We start from the raw sequence: 26,770 nt of genomic DNA on the forward strand, positions 1-26,770 counted from the left end.
AAAGAGCACACAAGAGTACAACTGAAAGCAGGCACCTCATTTCCCTTAGTAACCATCGTTCAAAGACAGTTTTGATTCTACTGAGAAAATTAAATGGACTGAAAAATAAAGACCAAGAAAAGAAAAGTGCAACTGACTTTAAGGAAAAACTTTTCTTTATTCACAATTTGAAAGCTTATCTTCAAGATACACCACAAAAATTGAGTTTCATTGGGCGATAAACAGAATCCCAGAACACCCTCTTTCTTAACCTAATTAAAATTGACCGTGCCCCTTGAAAGAACCACTTCATGTTAAATTAAAGGACCTTTTGGGGGAAAAAATAAAATTTAAAAAGAGGGAAAATATATTTGAAAGACTTTTTTGTTACAGACATAGTGGGGTGAATTTGAGATATAACTCAGGTGCTGATACAAACATGTATCATCCCATTTGCTATATAGAAAGTGTGGGCATATAGCTTTGGATATTTTAATTCACTCTTGTGCTAATCCAAAGTGATAAATCTTTGTTTTGCCAGGTGACATTTTACAGATTTTGGTACGTATGACTATGTGTTTCAAATTTTATTTGTGTATTACATTTAGAAAGAATAAAAACCCCTGTGAGTAATTTTTGGTGATTATTTCAATTTGAAATAACATATTAACTTTTAAAATTCTAAAACTTAATTTGAGTGAGATTTCAAAATTAACATTACCATTATTTTTGAAGGCAAAATATGCCAAAGATATACAAGTTGTCACAAATAAACCTGAATAAAAAGTTATATAGAAGAGAAAAAATGACTGAGAGAAATATAGCTAAAGAAAAGTTCAAGGGGCTAAAAAGTCAAACTAATAGAGACAGAAAAGTAAGGCGAATACACAGATAATTCAGTAGGAAGGAAAAAAAGAATTTCAGCAACAGTGAAAAAGGTTTAAAGAATGACTGGGGTTTTGAAGTTAGTTCTGTGTTTTCAATAAACACAAATACACAGATTTCACATGCCTTGCAAGGGACACAGAAATAATGAGACCATATGTGAAATTTTATGTGACTGTTCCTGAAATATTTAATCTATTTTTGCTAACTAGATAATTCTATGTGGCTTTTGACAGCATTACTGATACAATGAATAATAATAAAACACATTAAGAGACCGGAGTGATTTATGAGAAACGATTAAAGCATAAACCAATCAGCTAAGCAGTAACTTACTGAGGGCAGAACAATAGTCTACAAACATACAAAAGGAGAGAAATAAGAAAAGGAAGTAATTTATGTTATAATTAAATGCATTAATGAAGAGTAAAGGCATGGCATTGAAAAATACAACATTTGTGCTAATACGTGTACATGTTCCTGGCAAAAAGTTGTAGTATATTGCAATTATGTCCCCAGCGAGGCTGTTGAAGCTCACTTGTTTGAGAGGTGAACCTCCAGGTGGGACAAAGCACCACTAAGTTGTATAAACATGAATAATCCTGTGCTGACTGGGAGAGGCACTCCCCAGAGAGGACGTACAGAAACTATACTAGTTTAGCTAAAATGGTTTTAAAATTATTTTGATAAATCACAGAAAACCTCTATGTATGTATTTTCATTAATTTCTAATGTTTTTTTTATAACTGTAGTCTGAGCTGCTAGTCAATTCCAAACTAATATGCCTTTGTTTATGTGTTGCCTTGTATTAAATGATGTTCAACCCTATTTATAATTACATGAGTGCAGCCTCATGTGTGAAACTACTGACACTTTAATTTCACATGTAGTTTTGTACCTTATAAGTAGGAGTTAAGGAATGGGTGTTAGTAAAGAGCTCAATGAATAAGAAACCTACTTTACTGAACTTGAGAGAGAGGAAAAAGTGTAAAGTTCAAAAGAGAAGAAGGAAACAGAGACAAATTAGGAGAAATGTTCTAAATTATGAAAAAAATAAGGGATTATGAAGTAAAAGATGTACAGATAAGTGGTGGACATGGAGATGTTTCAATACCAAAAACCAGAACCTGAAACCTATTTGAAAGGTGGAAGAAATCAATTACAATATTAGAGATGGTGCTTAGTTTTAACGGATAATGAATCAGCTGCTAGAAAAATAAAGAGGCTTTATGGTAAATCCAATTGTTTCTTTTGGATGGTAAATTTTTGTTTTGTCATAAAGCAGTAAGATCTTATCAGAATTTTGAGCCGAAATACAGTCATAGCTTTGAAACATGATTCTTGGAGAGCATTTAATAGTACGCTTTAGGTCTGGCGTATAACGATGAAATTGAAGTTGGAGGCTTTCTCGGATTGGCACTAAAACGTTAACTGTTACAATCCCCAGAGCCAGAATGGAATGAACATTGCCAAACCAAAAGAAAACAAAAGTTTTAACTATAGCTATCATGTGTACAAAAATTACAGGTTATGAAATCTTTATGCAAGCAGTTACTCTGAAAATTAACAGTAAAAACTATGATGAACAATGCTGTTCTCTATAAAAACCTATTTTTCCCATAGGGTTTGCATAACTCTCTGATTAGATTTCCCTGTAAAAATGCCATACATTATGCTAAAAGTTTCTGCAGGAAGTTGCACTTAAAGACACATTATCTTCTCTTCACATGAAGTGATACATGCTTTCAAGACTCAGTGAAAACCTCCTGATGAAGTGGAGGAAACAAAAGAAGCATGTGTAACTCCAGTGGCCAGATGGAGAGGCAGCTTGAATTCATTCTAATATGTTAGACATGGTAGAAATTAAAATGAAGAAGAAAGTTAAAGAAGTGGATTATTGAAAACCAATTTTTATTCCTAAGCAGCAATGCCTTTGTCAGTCTGATGAGATGGCTTAGTTGTCCTTTTTGGCATAAAGAAACATATGACAGTATATGCAGAACATTTGCAATCGGAATACCAGCAATCAATTTTAGAAGCTACTCTTCAGTGTGTGCCTGCATACATTAAGAACAGGGCCATATGTGAAGACTTCACTTCTAAGTGATAGTTTTTTTCATCAGAGATAAAATAGCTTACATCTTCAACTTCATCCACGAAGACAATTAACTTTTCCATTATATAAGCCAAATATATTACATCCATTTTGTCCGCAAAGTGGGAAGCACCTCTTGTGTAGGCTGTCAGCTGGCGGGAAAATTCAAGCACGGTTGTCAAATTGATGTGCATCTGAAAATACATCAGAATTGTTAGGTGTAATAAATCAGCTAGCTTTGTTCTCTTTTAAAAACTGGAGATCACGTCCACTTGTCTAATGCTTGCTATAATTTCATGTGGAATTATATGCATCAGTGGTACCATGGACATAAATTTCAGGGACGTATGAATGTATCTTCAGCATTAGGTCTTAGATTTCATTGCTGTTATCTGAAGACACCACCAGAAAAGGCCAACAAATTTTGAAGACTTTTGTCTCCTTTTTCTAGACTGTAACTAATTGGCCTCAAGATGTTATACCAAGCTACTAACCTTGCCCTGCCTGTATCTTTGGATCACTATGACAACAACAGTGTCAGTGAGGGCTCATATATACAATGGTGCATGGGGGGAGAACAAAGGACAATGGGAGTAAGTTGAAAGAAGAGAAGTTCAGGCCAGTTATGGAGGAATATTTTCTGCCATGACGATAGGCAGGCATTTGAACAGTTATGCCCAGAGGTTGTGCAGGCTCCATCCTCAGAGATTTTAAAGACCTGAGTGGTTAAAGCCCTCAGAAACTTGGCCTAACCTCATTGCTTACAGGAGAATGAATTGGATTCTAGAGGTCTTCCGAATTATTTTATTATCCTGTAATTGCACTGGCTCTCTTAATATAGTAATTATTCTTATTTAAGTATGAACACATCTGAAAACAAACTTCCTGTGGTGTTATCTAGCATGACTGATTGGGAAGAAATGATCAAGGAAACTGAAAATTGTAAAAGTTAGTATGGTAGTTACAGGTCTGTGCCATTCTTCATGCTGTTCCCTGTTACAATCTTTTTTTTTCTCATTAATCTATCCATTTCATTTTTATCTCAGTCTCTCTTTTACTTATCCATCAGAAACCATTTAAGTACTGCTTTTTTGGAAGTCATCAAAAAAGGCAGTCTAAAGCAGGCCAGATTTCTGCAGCTCTTTTAAATATGTTATGGACAATGACAATGAGGAAATGCACTTCAGCTGACAAAACTCTGGTACCGGACTTTGAGAGAAATTAACATCTTTCTGGTAAAAAAGCACGAGGGCCAGACAAAGAAGGAACTGATGTGAAGCATTGATGACCCTGACAACATTACTAATGGTCATCTAGACGCCAGGCACCCAGAGAAAAATAGTATTAAAATGAAGGCAATACATGTTGTGCACTTGTTGCTACTACAACTTCAATTACCAAACAAACACATTGTCTTTCAAGTAAACCATTTTGTTAAAAGCCCGACTATCCAAAACTTGTGGCTGAACAGACATTTCTTGCAAGCTATTCAATAAAATCAGTACTAGAGAAGGAAAGCCCTGGACTTCATAACGTTACCTGACTAAAGGCATGAAGAACTTGAGTTACTTCTTGTGAATAAGGACATTCAGAATAGTTTTCTTCATCCCAACGTCCAGTTCGATTACATTTACGCCATGCCTTAGACTCTTCTGCGCCATTGTGAAAGGCAATGGAGTTAAATGAATACTGGAGACAGGGATGGTAAGCAGTTATCCCAGCCAAAGTTTTGGGCCATCTATAAACAACATGATAATAAAAAGTTACAACATGAAACTTCTTATTTAAAGGCAACTTACAATATAGCAACAATATACAGAATATATGAGAAAAAAGGCTATTTGAAATTTTACCTCATTATGTTCTACAATGAATTACTTTGTTTCCTTGGAAAATGTCAATATTATACAGGTTTGACTCTGGCTGGTCACACATTAATTCTGCATTAATTCCAGTAAGGTGTTTGGTGTTAAGTAATTCTCCCTTGCTCTAAGCAAAAAAAAACCAAAACCCCAAACCCTATTACTGAATGCTGTAAAAGGTAAATGCTCAAAATGTACCTGACAATCTTTGCTTTGCATTTTGACCCAACACTACAAAGCTCTCTCTGCCACAAAGGCATGAAAAGCAAAAATCCCTGAATGTATCAGAAACCCATAAACAAGATTTCAGCAGAGATTATAACTGATGGAGAAGCAAGGAGCTAGCCCTCAAAAATTAACTATTTAGGTATGCATGATTTATGTAGTGTGATTCCAAAACAGCATTTGAAAACAAACTATAAATCAAGAGCAGCCAGAATTCTTCTATTTAGCTCATGGGTCTATTAAACAATACTGGTTTTCTTTATATCTGCTGCATTCTCTAGAGTGGCACAATTGGATCCATTGCTTTTGGTACAAAATCCATTGTAATTTCCAGGCTAGTATGGACATAGCAGGATCAGGTAATTGGGAGAAATCAAAGAAAACCAGAAGCACATTATCATTATCAGCAAGTCAGCATGTCTAGAAAGGAGATGGTTCTTACTTTAATTGCACTGGTGTAATTATTGAACCCAAACAAAAATATTCTGCCGGCCAGTGAAGCCACACCTTGACAATCAACCTTTGCTCAAACATACATATTAGCCCCTCTCAGTTATACAATGCAGGATCATTTGGACATTGTTACACAATATACTGACAGGTTTGGGGCTATGTAAGTTTTCCTCGTTCCAAACAAAGGAAAGGTAAGAAGAAAAATATTATGTCATAGCTAACTGTCACTGGAATAATTCATTTTGTGATGTAAAAAGAGTTGATGCAAAATGAACCATGGAAGGTGCTTCACAAAAAATCAAAGTATGTACAGTAGTATATTATCCTTTTGCCTCTGGGCTGAAATATTATTTTTAGTAAAGCATTTGCATTAATGCAGTTGGGCCACACTGAGTAGCAACTTACCTCAGAAGTAAAATTAAAGAGATGATAATTCTGAAACTAGTATTAGCACGGGTAGCAGAACCTGGCCTTTATGAATAGGAATGATAGGACATAACATTACCATTTGCATTTCAGAGTGATCTTACAGACAGCTGGAAAACAAAAAAGGAGCAAAGTATGGCCATCACAGAGAAAAACTCTTAGTACGTAAGGCCAGTTCATTCTGACTCACAGCGCCCAATGCTTACTGCAGTTGTGCAATTACAAACACCACCTAGGCTGGTCAGCGTGAAGAACCACACTCAGTTGATGTTTTTTCCTTTTTTGACCCATTAAAAGAACCGTTATTTCTAGATTTGCTTTTGTGGTTCAACACTTTCTACTTACAAACTTGCCAAGTTACCAAAACTTCAAAGACCTTTGTAAGAAAAATTACCGTTGTGATAGCTGCATCTCTGAGGATAAACCTTTGGAAGAATTTCAAGTGCTAATGCGGAGTTTGAGCCTGATAAATTCTCTCTAATTTTAAATTCATTCCCTCAAATGCTGAAAAAACCTATGGACTCAGCATCCTTTTGATATACATTTTAAAAATAAATTTATATGGATTTCTAGAACGATGATCAATAGGGAGAGGAATGTGCACTCCTGTTCTTTTGATTTATATAAAATGACAAAAATGCCCCTGGTGTTAGTTTGTGCAGTCTGTAGAATTTATTTATATTTATTTATGAAGAAAGGAATGTCATTTTATGGCAAGAACATGAACTTCATAAAGTTGTCATCTAGAAAATTCAGTATGTGTCATCTGATAGGAAGTATATATATTTTAAAAGATCTAATTAAGATACATTTAAGCATGTCCACTATGAGAAAACACAGTTTTTGTGATGACAAAAAAAAAATCTATAGCTGAGACTGTCAAAGATCTCTAATAGATTTTACTCCATATATATGGATTAAATAGGTATATAAGTATATGTTCAGCGACTGTGGTGTACTCACTGGAACAGAGGTCAACACATAATAAAATAGCTTTGTAGTAAAGAGAGAACAGCTTATGTGAGTCAGTTTCTCCACTTCTTTCTAATTCATTCCTTTATGTTTATTCAAACACGAGAAATAGTAGTAAAAGGCCTCTGAAAAAGTTTTAAAGGTAACTTAAAAATGAAGAGAGGCTTTTGGGTCAGAATTATTTGGAGAAAGTTCTGGCATTTAAGAGAAACGTCCTCTCATGTCTACTTTTCCTTTCATTAACTATTCAAGCTGAATTCTTATTATAATTCACTTGGTAACAAATTACCTTCTTGATTTCTCAATGGGAATGCCATCATACATCAGTGTTATTGTCAAGCAGGTAATTATATTTTGTTTAAGAGCTTTATACATATCATTGAAGTATTTTAGAACTAACTGAAAACAATACCAAATTCAACAGAATCCTTAAATTTTTCTTTAGTTTATGAGGATTAAAATTAAAAAAACCAACCAGCATACATAGATAAAAGTGAAGGTGAAAGAAAAATTAGATTTAATCAACAAAATTATGCAGACTCTAAGATTCAGATGGCAGGATGGATGTGGCTTCTAATCATGTGATGCATTAGTAGAGCTGTGTGTGTCCTTAAGCTCACCTCAAATGTTTTACTAAGTAGTTTTACTTGCCTTTTTGAGTCTCTTCAGTGAAATATTTTACTAACAGTTCTATGCTCTTTGTTACCTCTAATCTCAGCTGAACAAAACCAGCAGAACAGGAACAGACTAGAAAAGTACCAAAGATTTAATCTTCTAATGCTTTAAAGCAGTGTTATCATATGCTATAATTTAGAAAAGACCAAGAACAATTTTGAACCATCTCTCATTTAGCTGTAAAGGGCCTATATATTTTGAAATTTTCAACAGTCTCACATGGAGGAATTAGAAAAAGGGTTCTCTGACTTTTACAACCACTGCTGCTCTTGAAGCACTAGCTGCCATTTCCCATAAAAATCACACAGTGCTCCTCCTTCCTACTATATTACATAAAAATGACAAGCAAAATAAGTGACACCTTCGTAACTGACACTGAAGTATCATGTAAGCATGAATATGGCCCATACCTATATTACTACATGAAACACATTCCAAACCCAGAAAATCGTACCTGAAATCTCCCTTGTTGTTAATAACTCTTTCTGCAGGGCAGTAGGGTGCAGCTGTTTCAAGTACCACAATTTCTACTTGTTTCGTGCTATTTCCATAGGAATTGTTGACTAGACACTCCCAATCTCCAGTTGCATCGATGTCAATGCTGGATAGGATAAGTTCACTATAAAAATAAAAGATTCAATATTGTATATACTTAATTATATAGAGATTGAGTCATTGGGTTTCTGACATTAACTTATCTTCAGAGATTCCAGAGGAGGGCTACAAAAATGATCCGAGGGCTGGAGCACCTCTCTTATGAGGACAGGCTGAGAGAGTTGGGCTTCTTCAGCCTAGAGAAGGGAAGGCTGTGGGGAGACCTGATTGCGGCCTTTCAGTAGTTAAAGGGAGCCTATAGGAAAGACGGGGACAATCTTTTTCATAGGGCCAGCTGTGACAGGACAAGGGGTAATGGTTTTAAACTAAACCAGGGTAGGTTTAGACTGGATATAAGGAAGAAATTCTTTACAATGAGGGTGGTGAAACACTGGAATGGGTTGCTCAAAGAGGTAATGGAGGCCCCATCCCTGGAAACATTCAAGGCCAGGTTGGATGGGGCTCTGAGCAACCTGATCTGGTTAGTGGTGTCCCTGCTCACTGCAGGGGGGTTGGACTAGATAACCTCTAGGGGTCCCTTCCAACCCAAAACATTCTATGATTTTATGAAAATATAAAACCCAGGTTTTGCTCTATGTTATTGTAGGGACAGACAATATGTGAGTGATTGGTATTAAGCAGCACCAACTTGGACTGCCCACTCAGATCATGACAGGCTGTAACACAGATTACCAATCACCGCAGAAGTATACCTGTTATGTATCAAAGCCTGTTCTCCTTTCCCCAAATATTATAAAATGGAGGGGGGTTTGTTGCATAATCAAGCACCTGAAAGTCAGAAATGCATTTCAAGTTGGCAATGCTGCCAACTAATGGAGAATGTTTCCCCTCAGCTGAGATTGCAGGTCCTATGGCATTTCAACAGCGGAATCTGCTGCTCCTGTGATGGCATGGTAAAGTTTGCTATAATAGCCATTGACTTTGGGAGCCATATATAATTTTCCTGATGAAGACAAAATGAGATGAGGCAAATGCTGATATTGCTTTCAGTACTTTACTACTCAGAAACTTCTTTCATAGTGTCCCCCAACAAATATGAAATGTAGTTATTAGTATCAATAAATTAAGGTTGCATTAACTCTTTATAATGAGAGTTAGACAAGTTAAATATAGAGACACTTTGTGGCTTCTCTTACAGCACAAATGTTCTGCATGGCTGCACCACACCATTATTTAGCTCCTAAGCTAGATATTCTATGTATAATTAGGGAAGGAGAAAATAATTTCAGAAACATTTAAAATTCTCCAGAACCGATCTGGTTAGTATTTTCTGTATATTTTAAATCAGGCAAGAAGCTTTCCGTCATCTAACGGATGTAACCCAGGCACTAATGAAGTCAATAAAGTTTAGTTTTTCAATTGACTTCATCAGGGATAGAATTTTATCCAATTACTGTATCTCCATAGAGCTCACAGACAAAAATAATGCTAACTTCTACATTTTCAGAAAGTAATACATTAGTTCTTAAATCTACTTTTGGGCTAGAAATAAATTTTACTACACATTTAAAGAAAGTACAGCTTTTGAAAGTAGTTGGGAGAGGAAAAAAAGGTAGTAATTATCTGAAATATTTACTTTGCTTTACACAGATGGCTCATCTTTGAATATGCCTTGTGGTTTAGAAAATTAGAAATTATGTGGGAAGAAATGGAGTACAGTCAGAAAGGGGGAGAAAGCACATTATAAAAAGAGAAGCACAGAATTTAAAAGTTATTAAATTGATTTCAAATCTGTATTTAAAACAAAATCTTAAAAAATCCTACTTGTGGCCCTTGGCACTTTTGCAAAGAGCCTGACATTTTGAAAGATATACAGAGAATAATGATATATAATTTATTTTCATTTTTTTTATCTTTTAAACTTCTCTAAAAATGTCATCCTTTTTCAGTTTAAACATATATTATATATGCAATTTTATTAACTTGGCTACAAGAAAGGATCGAATCTGATCTCCCTGTATATAGACTACTTCTGGTACACGTGAAAGTAGACCACAATCAAGGTAGGAAGTGATTAGACACCTGCGTATGTAATTTTCCCTTTGAAATATGCATACGATGAAGGATGATTTTCTCAAGTACTTACTACAGGCCTATTGTCTTGATCGCCAGAAAACAAGAAAACCATGGTAAATAGTCTTTGATTTAAGTTAAATTACTTCAGAATTTTTGTGCAGTTCTCCAGTTATACAGTTGAATTTATCATTAAACAATAACCTTAAAAATCTCACACTGTTCCTATTTGTCATGGCTTTGAGCTTCACGTACCTTGGAACCCCCAATTTCATTTTTACAACAAATTCTAACATTCTTATTGCAGAATATATAGAAAAGTCATTACTAGCCATTCTCAGGCAGATTAGCTGAATGTTTTCATGGCAAAAGAAGCAATTGTTCTCTTAAGACATCTCAGATGAGAAAGCCCAATAACAGCAGCCTTTTAGCTAATTCTTAATACATCTTCTTACATTCACGTTGAAACACTTAAGTGAAATTAGCCAGCTGATAAAAATTTGTTAATTAAATCTTCTATTTCATCTGTCATAACAATCTCACATCATCTTTATAGACAGCGGAGAAAGAATATATTCCTAGAGCTTATAAAAACAATTCTCCATAAAAGCTCTTTTTCATAGAAACAGAAGGCAGCATAAATATTCACCTGTGGCATCAAGACCCAGAGCCTTCTCAAGTGAATAGAATGCATGATAGATGCACTGATCTTTTGATATATTCCATATAAAATACCTACAATAGTTGTTAAAGCTACATATTTGTTAAAACTGGGAACCACAGTGACTTTTGGTAAATGCAACACTTTAACATATTATCAGCTTTACAGGTAATCAATATGAAGATAAATAAATAGGGAGAAAGGGGTACATTTTCCATTTATTTAAATTGCTGAAATGTGTTCTGATGCAAATTTACCTGCTGCTAAACAGATCTCCTGCCATTAGATAAAGTTTTCCAGTTTCACAGACAAATATTTACTGGAACATCAGTGTTGCTTCTGGTAGAAACACAATACTTGAACACTGGTTCAAGTTCTCTAAAATGAAAGCCAGAATAGGTTTATGCAATGTAGAAGAAACTGTATAATGACTAGAACATGGAATTGTCTTCTGAATTGCCATCTGGCCACTGTAAATGATGCATTAATTTATATTCCTCTAGGAATATTTTGGATAGCAAGCCCAATGGTGAAACTGTTCATTTACTTACCATCTGGATATGACAAATGATAAATTGATCTTATACCCCTGGAGAATTTGGGGAACTGGATTAAAAAAAAATAAAAAGTCTTCTAATTCTCAAAAAGAGCAGTCAACCCGATCCTTTAACATTTTCTCCACTTATAATCCTTGGCAACTTCAAAGTTCTGGCAGAACAAAAGGAAAGGATGGGCCTGTATAGAATTTTAAACCTCTTCATAAAGTTTTCTAGTAGATCAGTTACATATCTTAAGTCTTGGTACTGTTACATTAGCATGCCCGGAAGTTCCATTGTTTTTCTTACTCTTAACAGAAAAGGATTCTTGATCTCTCTTGGCTACAAGAAGTCTTGATAAAAAGCAAGAACTCTCCTGTGACCTGAGAACGTAGCAGGACTCTGGTTTAGAAGCTTGACAAGAGCACAACAGAATTAAGAGAGGATGGCACCTTTGGCTATATACTTTTTTTGATTATCCTATCTCACAGAAGCTAACAAACGTCAGGCCACAAATGAAACTATCTCACCTCTACTATGCAGCCTTCCTAAGGACAGAGTAGGAGTCAGAAAGAGTTCCTATTCCCTCTACATTAGCAATCATATCCCACTCCTAAGGTGTGTGGTAGTTGCTAATTTTGTGGAAATTTTTGACCTACCAAGACATAAAACAAAGTCAGACATTCATGAGATGGTGTGAAGGCAAACTGAAAATGAAGATTGCTGCCTGATGAGAACAAAAGGATGACTAGCAAGTTTTTCTCAAGTTTTCTTTTGAAATTATAGTGGCCTTCTCAGTAAAAACATTGAAAGGAAGAAAGAGAATATACAGGTGATACAAAATTTACAGGTGATACAATTGCATGAAAAAGCTGTTATAATATTCAGTAGAAGCCGGTGGCATTGGTCTTTACAACGAGAGGAACCATAATGCGGGCAGAAGCCATACTCATGTAATCAAGTAACCTGTGACAATAGATTTCTATTTGAGGCACAGTTTTGCATTGCTACAGCTATGCATAACAAATTAGACAATCAGAAGTAGGTCTCATTATGCAAAGTTACTCAACCATGTCCTGAAGTAATACCTTAGCACCATTTACCGTATGCCCCAGTAGTCATTTGCATGCCAGGAAACAGAGTAACAAATAAAGAGGAGACTTTAACACCATATTTTGATTGGCTTTCCACAAGGAAGGCTTTAAAGTGTGACTTGAGTTCCTGTAAGACTTCGGAAGAATCAACCACTCTTCCTGATGAAAAATAAGTTAATTACTCAAACACATAACATTTAGGTTTCCTCATATTCTTCTTCAGACAGATAAATAGTGACTGCTTTTCTACAGCTCAGGCACAAGGCCTGCATAACCTGCCTCCAACCCACACCACCCTAAATTATTAATACTAACACAGAATTTAAAAAATGAGTGTCAGTCTCCAGAGTACACTGCTGCTTGCAATGCAGCCTTTCACAGGGGATATAAGGTTAAAACATGGAAAATGAAGAGAAAATGTGTAAATCTAGGCACTTCAACTGAACTTAAATTGCAGTCTGATCTCTCTGACAAAATTACTTATTTACCCATGAAAGAAACAGCTTTAGAAGTCTGATGGCCTTTAAAGAAACCTTGTGTCCAGGCAACAGCAAGACAAAAGGAAGATTAAAGTTGGTACTCCTTTTATGCTAGATGTCTAGCAAATATTTTCAGGTGTAATTAATTTGTCATACACTTAGGAAATTCAATACCCATGATCTTCTGTTTCTTCTGATTGAATATGAAAACAAAGCATAACTTACCATGCAATGCCATCTGTAGCTACCCAAGAAACATTTTACTACAATTTATCTATCAGCCAATTTATTCACATCAGTATGCTAGGACCATGACAACAGTTGGATTTGACTTCAGAGATGCCAATGGAAAGGACCTAATTTTAATGACAATATACTGTCAGAAAAAAACCAAACCCAAAACCTGCTTCCAAATTGGGAGAAAAGATCCGTATGTCAGTTAGCAAACCATCTTGCTTTATTTTTGTTTGTATTGCTCAAATTACATTGACCGAAATGCAAATGTTCAAAAACGTTGTCACAGGCTAATATTATCCATTTGTACGTAAACATTTGCCCAAAAGTGAGATGTGTTTTCTATAAGTGGACGCCAAAGAACCTGTGATGCACATTTGTATGCCATCAATTTGTTTCTTAAAACTGAGAAACAAATACTAGTAGGAGGGACTAAATCGAATCATCTTCAGAAACAGAGTCAGAAATCTAAATAGCTCTACAACATGCCACAACAGGTTTGGTTTCTTGCGTGATCCTTTTCTCTCTCATTGAGCTTGTCAGGCAGAGACAGGCTACCAGCTACTGCGCTGCATCAAAGGGTGTGCATAAAGATGTTCGCATTTACCTTTATACTCCCATGGTCCTAGAGTCAATACATGCCAGTCCAGCTAGCTGAGAACGTAAAGTGGGGAGAGGGGGAAAAAAAAAGGTATCAACAGCTCTAGAACACTCAAAGCTTTCTCTTGCTGAAGAAACCTTCAGGCAGCTGGCCGGTCTGTAAAGCTGGGCCAGGGCTTATTTAAAGTACTTCACGCATCAGTTGTCTATCATCGAGCTGCTTTGTCAGTTGGTGAAAGGTCTGGGGATGCTCTGATGTGTTTATTGTTATTAATTTTGTTCTGCCAGCTAACCGCTTGGCTGCAGGATGTTTGCAACTGCAGTCTTCTGGGGCCATGGTGCTACACCTGCCGCACGCCTTTCATCTGCCCTTAAGTAGTCTGTGTGCTGCAATGTTATATCCAGGGGAAGCTTTATTTCATTAGCATAACGCTTGTGATCTGTGCACTATCAGAGATTCTTAGACAAAAACAATGCTATGACAATCAATCCAGCAGCCAAAATTGCATAAAAAGCTTTTAAAGTAAAATATTTCCCGGGTGATTCAGAAGTGTTAACCTACTTATGACAATTCTTAAATATTTGATTATGTGCTACTGGGACCAGCAAAAAACCCCAACACACACACACACACACACACACCCCAAACCCAAACAACACACAAAAGAAAACAAACTAAAAAACTACTACATTAATTTTACAATTTCAAATTATTTGTCAAATGCACACTACTTTGAAGGAATTTCCCACAGTCTGTAGTCAGTGGTGATGTTACAAATGCAAAAATTAATTATTTAATTAATACTTTATGGGACAGAGTAATTGTATATTAGGGCTAGAATACTGACTTGTATTATTTGCTGGCCTGCAAGAAATTTGGGAAGATCTAAAAAGGAGGTAAAACAGCAGATTCCTACATAAGAACTTCAGGAACAATCTCTATTCTTTCTCCAGTATATAGTGTATCTCTAACAGCGTAAACTTTATTTGTGATGGCCAGGAGTCATCCAATCAAAGTACCATAAACAATTAAAAATAGGGTTATTTTATCCTGTAGAGAGAAAGTCTGGGACCTATTTTCATGGAATTCCAGCATGCTAATGGAGTAAGAAAGCTTTCTGTAAGTCCGTAAGGAATGTGTCCTACAACGCATTCTCTACATTGAATAGATTGAAATACATGAAAAGTAAAAAGTAATTCAGTTATTTGCTTTAATATTTCAAACAGGTTTTGCTTTAAAGAAATGGTTTGCTTCACCCGTATCTAAGATGATTGATTTGGTAGGAGGAGTACATCAGAGTCTGGGCATAAGTCAGAATTGCTCTGATAATCACAGCTGATGCACAGGGTTACAAACTACTGCCTGGACTGAGAGAAAATATATAATTATACCTTACATTGGTGTTGACAGGAAAAGTAATTTAAAAAAAGCCAGTTCTGCGATGTTCACTCCAAACTGCTGCTGCAGTGCAGCAGCTCAGCTGTATAGCTGCAGCTTTTTGAAGGGCCACATTAAAACCATTCTGGCCCTAAAAAGTCGAAGCAAAACTCTATTGATTCCCCCTTGCAGGGGGGGAAGTGCAAATTTTGTTCTTAATACTGAACTTAACATTTCATTTCAGTGGCGTGGCTGGATGGACCCACATATAGCCGCAGGAAATAGAGATGGAAGTGAGAGGTCAACATTTAGTGCAAGGCATCCTGTCAATCTGGTCTCAACATCACAAAAAGGGTACTCTCTTAAAGTTCTTCAACAAGGACTCCAAAAATTTTTTTACAGTTCTGACTTAATTCTATCAGTCCAAAATACTTACATATATTTTCTGCGAAAATATCTATTTCTCAATCATGTTTCAAAAAGCAGTTACCCAAATTAAACCTCCAGTTTTCATGGCACAGCACAATTCTTACAAAATTGTCTGTTCCTTTAATGGTAGAGGGTATCATCATTGCTGCTTTTCCTTTTCACAGCATTGGTATACTTTTTCACAGGTTATATTTTAAATTATTCCCCAAACTAACTAGTAGTAAAATTGTCATTGGGTTTCATTTAGGTAATTGAAAGATTTTTAGAGAAAAGGCTTAAGTTTAATCTTCCAAATTCACATGAAGATTCTCTTAATCTCAGATAATCAAACCTTTACCCTGTGCCTTTCACGCTATTCTGCAATAATTTTAAATATTATCTTCCTGTTGATATATGAGAACGTTGCTGGTAAAGGTGCATCTGTCACTAGTCTTTTACTGCCTACAGCGCCTGAAGTAAGCTGTAGACCATTGACTAAAGGGTTTAAAGTAATCTCAAAACAATACAGAAACATCGATTTACAATTTAAATGGTTATTTTGCTTCATTTCTTTCCTAACTGCTTGACAACTAAAGGTCAAGAAGAGTCAATTAGGTGAACCAACAAAATATCAGTACTGAACAATTTCCACTGATTGCCCTGGGCTTCTCAGTATGACCCTCAGCTGCTTATCTCCAAATGCTCATGACAGCAGAATACAAAGTGCTTGTGAAATATCTGCATTTCTGAAAAGGAATTCTTTGGATTTGTTCTAACATTTTTTAAATCTTGTGCAGAGTGAATCTCCAATATTTTGCCATTATTTGGCACATATCTGAACTTCCAATTGCGTATCCAACCTAGTAACATGCTAATCAGCGATATACCATTTTCAGACTGTTCTTAACCTAATACCGGTCCAAACCACTACTGCTTCCTTCCTTTCTTTTCCAGATGTATTCTTGCCACAATCTGTTAAGAGAGTTCAGGGGTCATTTGGATTCTTTCCAGAAAAAATAAGCATAGAATTTCTGCCTTTCTCCCAGAATTTCTGGAAATTTTGTTCTTTCTTATGCCTGCCTGGATCTCAAACTTGTCATGATACCACCTGTCTACACCTGGAATTGACTTGTACTCATATCCATTTCTCTCAATATTAATATCTTAAACTATCTTTGTTCTTCTAGTGAAACTGTCTCAGCCAAGTTCCGAATTCCTTACTAATAGCTGCACTGGTAATTTCAAACACTTAAAAATTATTAATTGAATTAAAAACTGCCTTTCAATTACAAAAATTATGATAATAATTTTTAATCCACAACATTACATTCTTTGCTATTTTTCTCCCAGTTTCTTCACTATTACAGGACAAGTATATCATAATTTGAAACTCTTCCTTGATATCAGATATTTCTTTTGCAGATGGATGCTTCGGAGATTTTCACCTAATCATATACCTCTAAAAGCAGCTTTCAGAAATTAATATACACATTTTATGTATAAATTATAAAATATTTTTTCCCACCATTTCCCTTATCATTGTTACACCTAAAGGATCAGCTGTATTTCCATAACTGTCTTATCTCAAACATTACTATTTCTTTCATTATTTACTTTTGAGCATGCCATATTGGCACTGACTGCTGTCAAAACGTAAGGAAGTACCAGATGCTTTAAAGAAACCCCAGATTCTTAAGCTTTTTTTTTTAAAGGACTATGTTTGGCAGCCATAGTTAGAAGACTGAAATACTTAGGACAGAGTTTAAGAGAAAAACACCGTTTGCGGGGGATCACAGTTGAGACCTAGTAGTCTGTATTTCCAGTGGCAAATCTATCTACATAACAAAAAAAAAAATTACATCTGATACTAACACCTGCTATCCTAGGTTTAGTTAAGAGCACATTAGTTTCTCCAGTTGCAACATGCCTTTTAACGGGTTCTTAACTTTCTGCACAGTTTAACGTTTTCAGAAAGAGCACTTGTGAACTGTAATGGTCCCAGAGCAGCCATTACAGCTGTCAGAGGCATAAGCACTGTTAAACACTCTACAGAAGTATTTACAGAATAGAACTAAAAAGACTTTAAAATTGTCATTATAGTCTATGTGGTAAATAACAACCTTGCTGAAAATTAAAGTCTCTCTACTAGTGTGGAGTTGCTTCATTCATAAAACTAAAATATTTTCCTTTTTTAGTTTAATATTCCAATAGCTGTCCTGCTAGCCTCTCCAAACACTGAAAGGGAACAGTGGGGAAGGTGGGAAAGATGCTGTGCTGCAGAGAATCGTACATAATCTGCCTTCTATGTGGCTTCAGGGATATGGATTGTTTCATTGCCACTTATTGTGATCAAACTGATAATCTAATATTCCAGGCTTAAGAAATTAGGCTGTCTTCACGGAAACACAAGTCACAATTTCAGCTAGATCCATTCATAGATGACAGGAAATTAGTTCCACATCACATTTACATTTTCACGTATGACTATGACATTTATACAAAGGCATAATGACAGAAAATTCAACATGAGCAAAATCAAATATTATTATCATTGGCAAGAAATGGTAAATGCGAGCTAGCAGCAGAATTGAAAACACCTTCTGAAGATCTCCTATAAGGGAATACTCTTTGCCAAGAAAAATGTCACAGGCCGGAATACAGTTCAAAACTTTAGTTTAACTATTGTAACAAAAACATTTATTTTAGTTTATTCTGCTTTATCATAGGAGACAAAAAATACACATTTGGATATTTTATCCTTCTACTGTGGCAGTTAATAAAACAGAAGGGTTTAGAATGATATTTATGTTGTAAATCCACGTCCAGAAATATCTGGAACTACCCAATAAAATAATCATCTAAAAACGTTTGAATAAGCAGCTTTTGGAACAGGACTTCACCTCTTTATTCAGAACTAGCTTCAGAAATCTTTAAATTGCTAAGGAGCACAAGCCAAAGCCTGTCCTTTAGTGCAATCACAGAAAGCCACAGAGAGTGGACATTTGCTGTAAAGAGTAGATATAGAAAGGCAAAATATGGCACTGTAAGAACTGATTTTGAATTACCTTTATTTTTACTCCAAACCTTATACTTTATCATATGATAACCTCAGGGAGGCCCAGTCTTTCTGATGTTTCACAGTGCCTCATACAACTGTGATTCAGCCTTAACAACTATCACAAATTAGTGTGTAATAGCATGTAACAAGCATATGACTACATACTCTTGTAGCATGTAATAATAATAATAATGATATCCATGGAGTTATGGTATACATGGTCATGATGATGGGATTAAAATTAAGAAGTGCTGAAGAGAGTTTTTACGATCATAACTTGACCAATGTTTTCTCATTTTCAACATGAAGAGACAATACTTCTCTATATTTTATATTAAAACCCACCATTGATTTCAAAATAGTATGGGTTTTGAAAGCTAGTTCAAATAGCATAGGTCTCATGCCTTAGGTAAGTTAGTTTTGATCTGTCCCTTGATCAAGGCAGATGCATGATTCCTTGAGTATTAGCATTTTTGACTGGTAAGTGCCATGTTGTACAGTAAATGCAGTGTTGATGCTCTACTATATGGTGAAGTGAAACATATAGCTCAAATAAATGAGCAATTAAAATGTTTTAAGCTTTTAAATAGCTGTTTAAAGATTGTGAGTTTAATTCAAAAAATATTTTGTCTCATTTTGACAGTCTGTATCACATAACTTGGACAAGCCAACGTATTTTTCCAGTCGATAACAGCAAATATGATGATGTATTTAGAGAACATTCTTTCTGAATACCTGGTTCCAGCGCATACTACAACATGAGCATCAAGGTCACCTAGTTAATGGCACAGCAAACGAGGTAAGTAGCAGAGCAACCATCCTTACTAAAATATTGCTGTGGTAGACAATGATTTTTATTTTATAGTCTGTCAAAAATTAAGCAATATAAGGTAAAATTCAGTCAAGCTACTTCTAAACTAGTTTTTTAAAAAGGATAGCTATTTTGAAAATCTTAACATTTTTTACCCAATTTATTTGCTCTACAAATTGCTAGATAGAGCAACATATAATTCAGTTGAAAAATATAATGAGATTAACAGCATGTCTTTTAATTTTGATATAATGGAAATAAGAAGAACATGCTTTAATTTCAGTGACTCAGCAGTTATGTAATAGCTCATATGCACTTGGCATTACCATACTAATTGGTCTAATAGTCTTTTTCATTATCTGCTACAGCCATACACACTGATATTAGAAGAAAGCCAGCAGCTGTGAGAATAGGTCAGATCTATGCCTCTAGATCTATAGGACTCCAAAAGGGGTCAAATAATCAGTGAGTAGATGAAATTAAAATCAATAAATCCGAAAGATCCCAGTGGAGAGGAATTAATTTGACTCCCTTCATAACTTTCATTTGATAGTTCAAGAAGCATTTCAGGTCAATTATATTAATAGAAACTGGTTGAGTGAAAAGATGTTAATGACGATCCAGAGCTAATTAGCATAGCTATTTTCACTCCATCTTCTACAAAGAGAAAGGCAGTACATGGACACAGAATCAGACTTTTTGATCAGTGATGGAAATTGGCAGAGGACAAAAGGATGTGTGCAACAGCTTAGCAGCTTTTAGTGACAAGCTCATACTTAGATGAAAACCAAAAATAAACACAGAGATTTATAATAATTCATTAAATAAGATTTAAAAGGGAAAAGTGAAGCAAAACTGGAATGATATGGTTATTGCCAAATATTAGTTGTTACTTCTTTTATAGAAGCCTACTCTACTTCATTCCTCTTGCGTTTTTCACATCAGCAAACGTTTCTGTAGATCTCTGTCTCTCAAGCACACAGAGGCACACCGATGGTAACAGTCACAGAAAACTGAGGAAAATTTTAATAAGAAACAAATATGAGTATACTGGAGACTACAAAAAATAATCCAAGCCTATTAAATTGATAGTTCTTCACAGGTAGATCACTATGGTAGATCAATCTTCTTGATGGTGTCAGGAAGAAGATGTTTGGCTGCAAGGCACTCTCATATGCTACTGAAGCTATTCTAAGTTCAGTTTCTTTTCATGGTTTACTGTGTAAGAAACTCTGGTTTTATCTGTTTCAAATCCATAGTTAATGAAATCTGGATACTTAGAAACAAAAATGTGATTTGGAACCACAGCCATTCGTAGTCATGAAAAACCTATACCTGTGTATATTCCGATTCAAGCATGCAATTCAATTGCTTAAAATAAAACAATTTATGAATGATGCTGTCCTCCACAAATATGCCACTCTCTTCATCCGTTTCGATCAGACGACCAGCGTGGTACCAATGTACTTGGGTGGTATTGTCAACATATGTTGCAGTGCACTGAAATGGCAAGCGGTCTCCATGAAAAACCACTTGTCTCTGTGATGGGATCAGCTCAAAAAGAGGAAGTTCCAGAGGCCCAGCTGCAGGGAAAACAAACCAACAAAAAATAGGAAAAAAAAAACCAGCACAATGGATTCCTCTCATGAATATTGTGAACTAATTATATACAATTCTAGCTTACTAGATCTTAACATTACAGCACTAATATAAAAGATATGCCCTCAAACTACCCACTTAAGTCTGATTATGTTGCGAATTCTAGAGATCACATTTCTTTCATTGGTGTGAGCCCAGACAATTACAGGATTACTGGAATACCTACGGAAAATGGGTTTCATGAAATAGTTGACAGTATGAGTGAGGTTGGAAGGGATCTCTTTACATGCTCCAGTCCAGCTTCCTACTCGAAGCAGGACACTTTAGTACAGAAAAAAAATCAGTCTTCCAATTAAATTAAAAATACAGCTATTAATATAGGTACAGTTAACATTTATAAGACAACTTCAGTCTCAGTGGATGAAATTCCCACTGTGCTCCACAGAAAAAATTTACTTGCTCCATGGAGCCTAAATTATCTCATATGCTGTGGTGGGTTGACCCTGGCTGGAGCCCAGGTGCCCACCAAAGCTGCTCTGTCACTCCCCTCCTCAGCTGGACAGGGGAGAGAAAATATAACGAAAGGCTCGTGGGTTGAGATAAGGACAGGGAGAGATCACTCACCAGTTACTGTCACAGGCAAAACTGACTCGACTTGGGGAAATCAGTTTAATTTATTACCAATCAAATCAGAGTAGGCATGGGGCCACGGGTCCTTCCAGGAGCCTGCTCCAGCGTAGGCTTCCCACAGTGTCACAGCCTCCTTTGGGTACCCCCTGTTCTGGTGTGGGGTCCTCCCCAGGCTGCAGGTGGAGATCTGTCCCTACTTCCTTCTGCCTTCTTCACAAGTTGTCTTTACTCTCTAGATCTTTACTTGACATTAAATGTTTACCTAAACAGCTCTTCCTAGTTTTTAATAGTGGAGCACGTCACCATCTTTATTTTATTAATTTTAACTCTCCTGTCTTTCCCCAAGAAATACCCTAATAATAAGAATATTGCATATTCTTATTCTAAGCAGAATCTTACAAAAAACAGCTGCCATCATCACATACCCAAATGCCTAAACACAATTAAAAAATAAATGGTGGTGTAAATTTGTAAGGCATGTGCATTTTTGGGAATGAAAGTCTGCTAATTTCATAGATTTGACAGTGATTGAAGGCTATATCCTTCAATCCTACAGTGTCTGTAGAGACTGAATCTCTGGACAGTACTTGTTTTCTTCCATTTTTATTTCTAGATCCTGAAACTACCTTAATGCAATTTCTGTAAAATATTTTCTATACATTGTTAGATTAATGCTATTTCTTTAAATTGGTAGCAGGACATTGAAAAGGAGCATTTTAGGAAAGGTAATTGAAATAGAGGTTCTGCATCTAGAGAAAGATTATCTTTTATAGGATAATAAGGAATAAAGGAAAACCTTATTTTCTTTTTTCTGATATAGTCTCCTTAGGCAGGACAAGAAAATTACTACTTCTGATACTTTGTTATCATTGCACAAAATTCTAAAGATAATAAAAATACTAAGGACTCACATATGTGATTGATGAATACACTACCATGGATATCTTGCACAATAAATCCTAAAATACCACCTCTTCACCTCAGTCTGCAAGGCCAAAACAATTGACTGAGTCTGGGCCACTTTGCGACTTCACTACTGCAACCTCACCTTAGACACAACGCCCACAGTCTTGCACCTTGGAAATCCTTCTACCTTGATGAGGAAAGGGAATTTATAAGCTAGAACTTCTTCTCCCTTATTTTTCTTCTGTTGTCATTTAAAGGCCTCTTATCATTAATATCTACCCAGTCTACAGGGTTGTCAGCTGAAAGGTCACCCTTCCACATTTGCACCACTAGTAACTATCTCAAACATCTATTTTTCTGACAAGTACTTCAACATTTTTTTTTTCCATTTCACTGCTCTCCATTTTATCTTCCTTAAACATTCTCCTCAGAATCCTCCATTACCCATAATAAATACAGATTAACTTAACCATGCCTAACCAGATTGCAAGCCATAATCACTGGTTCTACAATTGCTAAAATTTGTGGACAACCAGCAGCGTTTGCTCCTCTCCTTGCTCAGCATCCCACCCTAACACGCTTCTTGATGTCATTCAGACGTTGTCTTTGGAACACTTAAATTGTGAGAAGCTGCGTTTATAAACCTAGCTTTGGGCCCTCAATACTACTGGGGAATTTAAATGTTAAATAGTATATTCATCACCTGCTTTGAATAAACAGTGAGAGGGATCACTTGTACTTTTTTGTAGAGTAAGAATGCTGGCCGGCATAATACACAGGATTTGTACATGAACGAATATGTGATATTGCTGTCTGGGAGAAGCATACAGAGGATTAAGGGGCTAGCTACTATCTCCTGAAATGTCGTGAGTCTGCCGTGACTGTAAAGGGCAGGCTTCAGATATCCCTCCTTACTCTTCTAGTTTATCTTCTGATTGCGCCTATTATTTGTGGGCGTGGATGCATTGCTAAAAATTCCTTGAAATGTACCTAGTATTTCTATATGATCTTTGGCTTCTAACTAAAAGAAGAGAAAGTAAACCAGATTAATACCTCATTTATAATAGCTGCAGGCTTGGTCCCAGTCATAAAGGTCTTTACTAGAAGCTGGAGAGAACCTCTCTCTCCAAAAGGTTGCAATCTTTGTGTTGCATTACAAAGTCAATTATGGAATACAAGGAAAAGTTATGGTGTGGAATTTAGCCATAAAGTAACCAAATGATTATGAAAATGGAGTCCAGAAAAATTAGACATACTGTCACAAGTATAACAGAAATACATACTACTCACAGAAATAAAATATTTCTCCAGAATACAGTAATTTTTAACTGAGGATATTGTATCTTGTCAGATGTTTTTGCTCATGCACTGAGTGACACATTGTGTCATGAGGCTATGAAAGTAGTAGGAATGTGAACTATAGTATCGATATTTCTAAGTCAAGCTAAATAACTTGCCTGGCATACGGATGCAGTGCAACATTATCACTTTGAATTTATCTCTGCCTTTAGAGCTGGTCTATAAGGCTCTCCCGTTATCACTTCTGTTGCTCAGCCTTGGGAATCACCAAACCCAGAAATGGAGTAGGAATGATGTGTTCTGTGCAGATTTTGTCAATTAATGATCAGAAGTAAATGAAACCTCTTTTAACTGCAGCATATCAGGAAAGGAGATGATCCTTTGATTGGCATCAGCCATATCAACAGCCTACTCACTTTCTTTTTCTCTGTAAACCCTTCTAAGTGCCAACAAAGATGCAAAGTGAATGGAACATACCTTTGGTTTACCATTAGGAAGGGATAGCCTTCTGAGCAGCTGAACCCTTTCAAAACGTACACATTTAGGTCGGCCAAATTGACAAACAATGCTGCAAGCTCATTTTCAAAGTGAAACCAGTAAAATTTCTATGGATTATAACATTTGCAGAGCAAAGGAAGGTACACTTAAGTGCTTCTACAAAACATCTGCTTTCAATCTGTGTGATGTCTAAAAAAAATGATTACCAGAGCTAATCTTCAGTTGTTTTCCAGGGATAATCATGATTTAAATGACCGAGGCTGGTTCTGCAACTATTACTCATGCAAAAGTTCCAGTTGACTTCAGTGACACAGCTCAGAGATATAAGGATTAATTGCATCAATAGGAGTCTCAGGATTAGGGCCAATACCCTTTATCCTGAATGGCTATAAAATGATTGTATAGTTCCATCAGCACCAGCTGGAAATACTTATTTTAAATCCATAATCCAACAATCCTTCAAATTCAGAATAAAAATGAAAGTATTTACTGATGCTGTACGCAGGTTTTCATGCTCGACTTTGAGAATAAAGTAAGAAGTAAGAAATTCTGCAAGTATCTGGAATGATTTTGGCATTGATTTGACAGCACTTGAAATATAACAGCTCTGGCAAGCACATCCCTGCACAAAAGACATTTTCTGTTTGATTATGTGATTACTGCAGACCAAATAAATATATATAATCTCTGATGCTTGTATATATGTATGAGTCTGTGTGTATGTGTCTGTATATACGGCAGATACAACAGCCTCCTAAGATTAAAAATAATTTACAGGTTACTATTGTATCTCGGGAGCAGAGGGACTAACTTAGGGGGATTTTATTTATTTAATTTTTCCACATGTGAAAAATATTCCAAGGTTCTCCTTCCAAGACAATCCGCACTGCTGCCCTCGCGTTTGGAGCCAGCACCACCATCTGCAAATGAGAGGTGTGACTCTCCTATAGGCATTTAGATGGAGGGCTGCTGAAGTGTTTTACAGTCTTTACCTGTCTTGTCTCTCTAGTCAGCACTAAACCATGATTGCGGCAGAGCACCACAGGAATCACTGATTGCAGCATGAATCTAAAGGTCTAACCCGTCATTACAGTAATTACATCTTTTTCTTTATCTTTCACTTCTCAGCAGAAAAGGGTTTTGTTGACTGAAGGCCAAATTCTTCATGCTATCCAGTCTTGTATTGCAGATTAGCTCTAGATTAGAACACTGAGGACATATGGAGGAGGAATCCAGTTACACAAGTACCACTGAATTAGCGTATCACTTAAGAGTCCTTCTCCCAGAAAGCATAACCATGCACATTTTAATGCATGCGGTGCCCCAAGATGTATATAAATAGAAATTATTTCGAAAATAGAAATTATTTCAATAACCATTACCTAAAACAGAAAAACAACAAGATGCACTGAAGCTCCAAGGAAATGTTCCAATACGTATGCCCTTAATATCTTTATAAAACAACTTATCTCACACACATGCACACACATTAAATACTTTTTCCTTACACTTCAGTTCTTAAGATTTTAAAAATAGTTCAATTTTCCTTCTAATTTTGGCTTTTCTTTTTGTCTACTGTTTTAAAAGATGGAAAGGAGAAGAACATGAAGGAAATACTACTGTCATTGGACATACACAGAATACAAATGTTTGTAAAAGACATAACATGCAACATACCTCTAAGAAGTATTTTAGTTGCATTTTAAATATCATATGATCGCTTTTATAATGAATGGACACTACCATTTTCTGGATGAATGATCAAAGGCAAATCTGTAAGGACCAAAGCTGGCCCATGCAATAGATTTGTCTAAACACTACAGAAATTTGGCTAGTCATTGGCTAACGTGACCAGCGCAAGATGTTGGAGACACGATCAGAGAAAAATGAAACTACATCCTACCTCCAGCCAAATTTGTTGCATTTTCTCCTGCACATCGTATAACCTGGGCAGCACAAGGCTCTACAGCTGAAGAGCTACTAAGAGCATAATCCTGGTTACTACAGTAGAGCATTCTGCTGTTCAGTTTACCATAAACACAGTTTTCTGCTATACATTTTCTGGTTCTCATTAACTGACTTTGTTTGATACTGGCAGCTTTTACACAGTTAGAAATCGGAAAATCCACAGGTTTCTCCAGGCTGCCCACACATCGGTGCAGTGTTACAGTGCTCATGCCTCAGGATACACCATTGACTTCTGCCTCTTGGTAGAAAACCCAGTTTGCTACAACGCACCACAAGCTTTGGGACAAAAAAACCCCAGAGGCTGGCATTTTCCTTCTTGTTAATCACTTGATTTATTGTATTGCCAATGGGCTTTTTATTTGAACTGAGTGTGCCTACAGAGTGCAGCACATCCCGCTGACAAAAGTGTGA

The 26,770-nt window shown here is 36.1% G+C and overlaps 1 protein-coding gene across 1 annotated transcript in view; it reads right to left on the bottom strand.

The window, feature by feature from the left end:
* Window positions 1–26,770, bottom strand: part of LOC104129171 (adhesion G protein-coupled receptor A3) — a 238,525-nt gene that overhangs the window by 129,405 nt on the left and 82,350 nt on the right. Inside the window, exons 7-11 of the mRNA XM_009642086.2 lie at window positions 20,847–21,042; window positions 13,025–13,042; window positions 8,027–8,191; window positions 4,499–4,697; window positions 3,004–3,153 (exon numbers count right to left, since the gene is read on the bottom strand). Of these exons, the coding sequence (XP_009640381.2) occupies window positions 3,004–3,153; window positions 4,499–4,697; window positions 8,027–8,191; window positions 13,025–13,042; window positions 20,847–21,042 (728 nt within the window). The remainder of the gene's footprint in view (window positions 1–3,003; window positions 3,154–4,498; window positions 4,698–8,026; window positions 8,192–13,024; window positions 13,043–20,846; window positions 21,043–26,770) is intronic.

The sequence above is a fragment of the Egretta garzetta genome, unplaced genomic scaffold (genome assembly GCF_000687185.1).
Source record: "Egretta garzetta isolate BGI_Z169 unplaced genomic scaffold, ASM68718v1 scaffold56, whole genome shotgun sequence".
NCBI classification, from domain to species: Eukaryota; Metazoa; Chordata; class Aves; order Pelecaniformes; family Ardeidae; genus Egretta; species Egretta garzetta.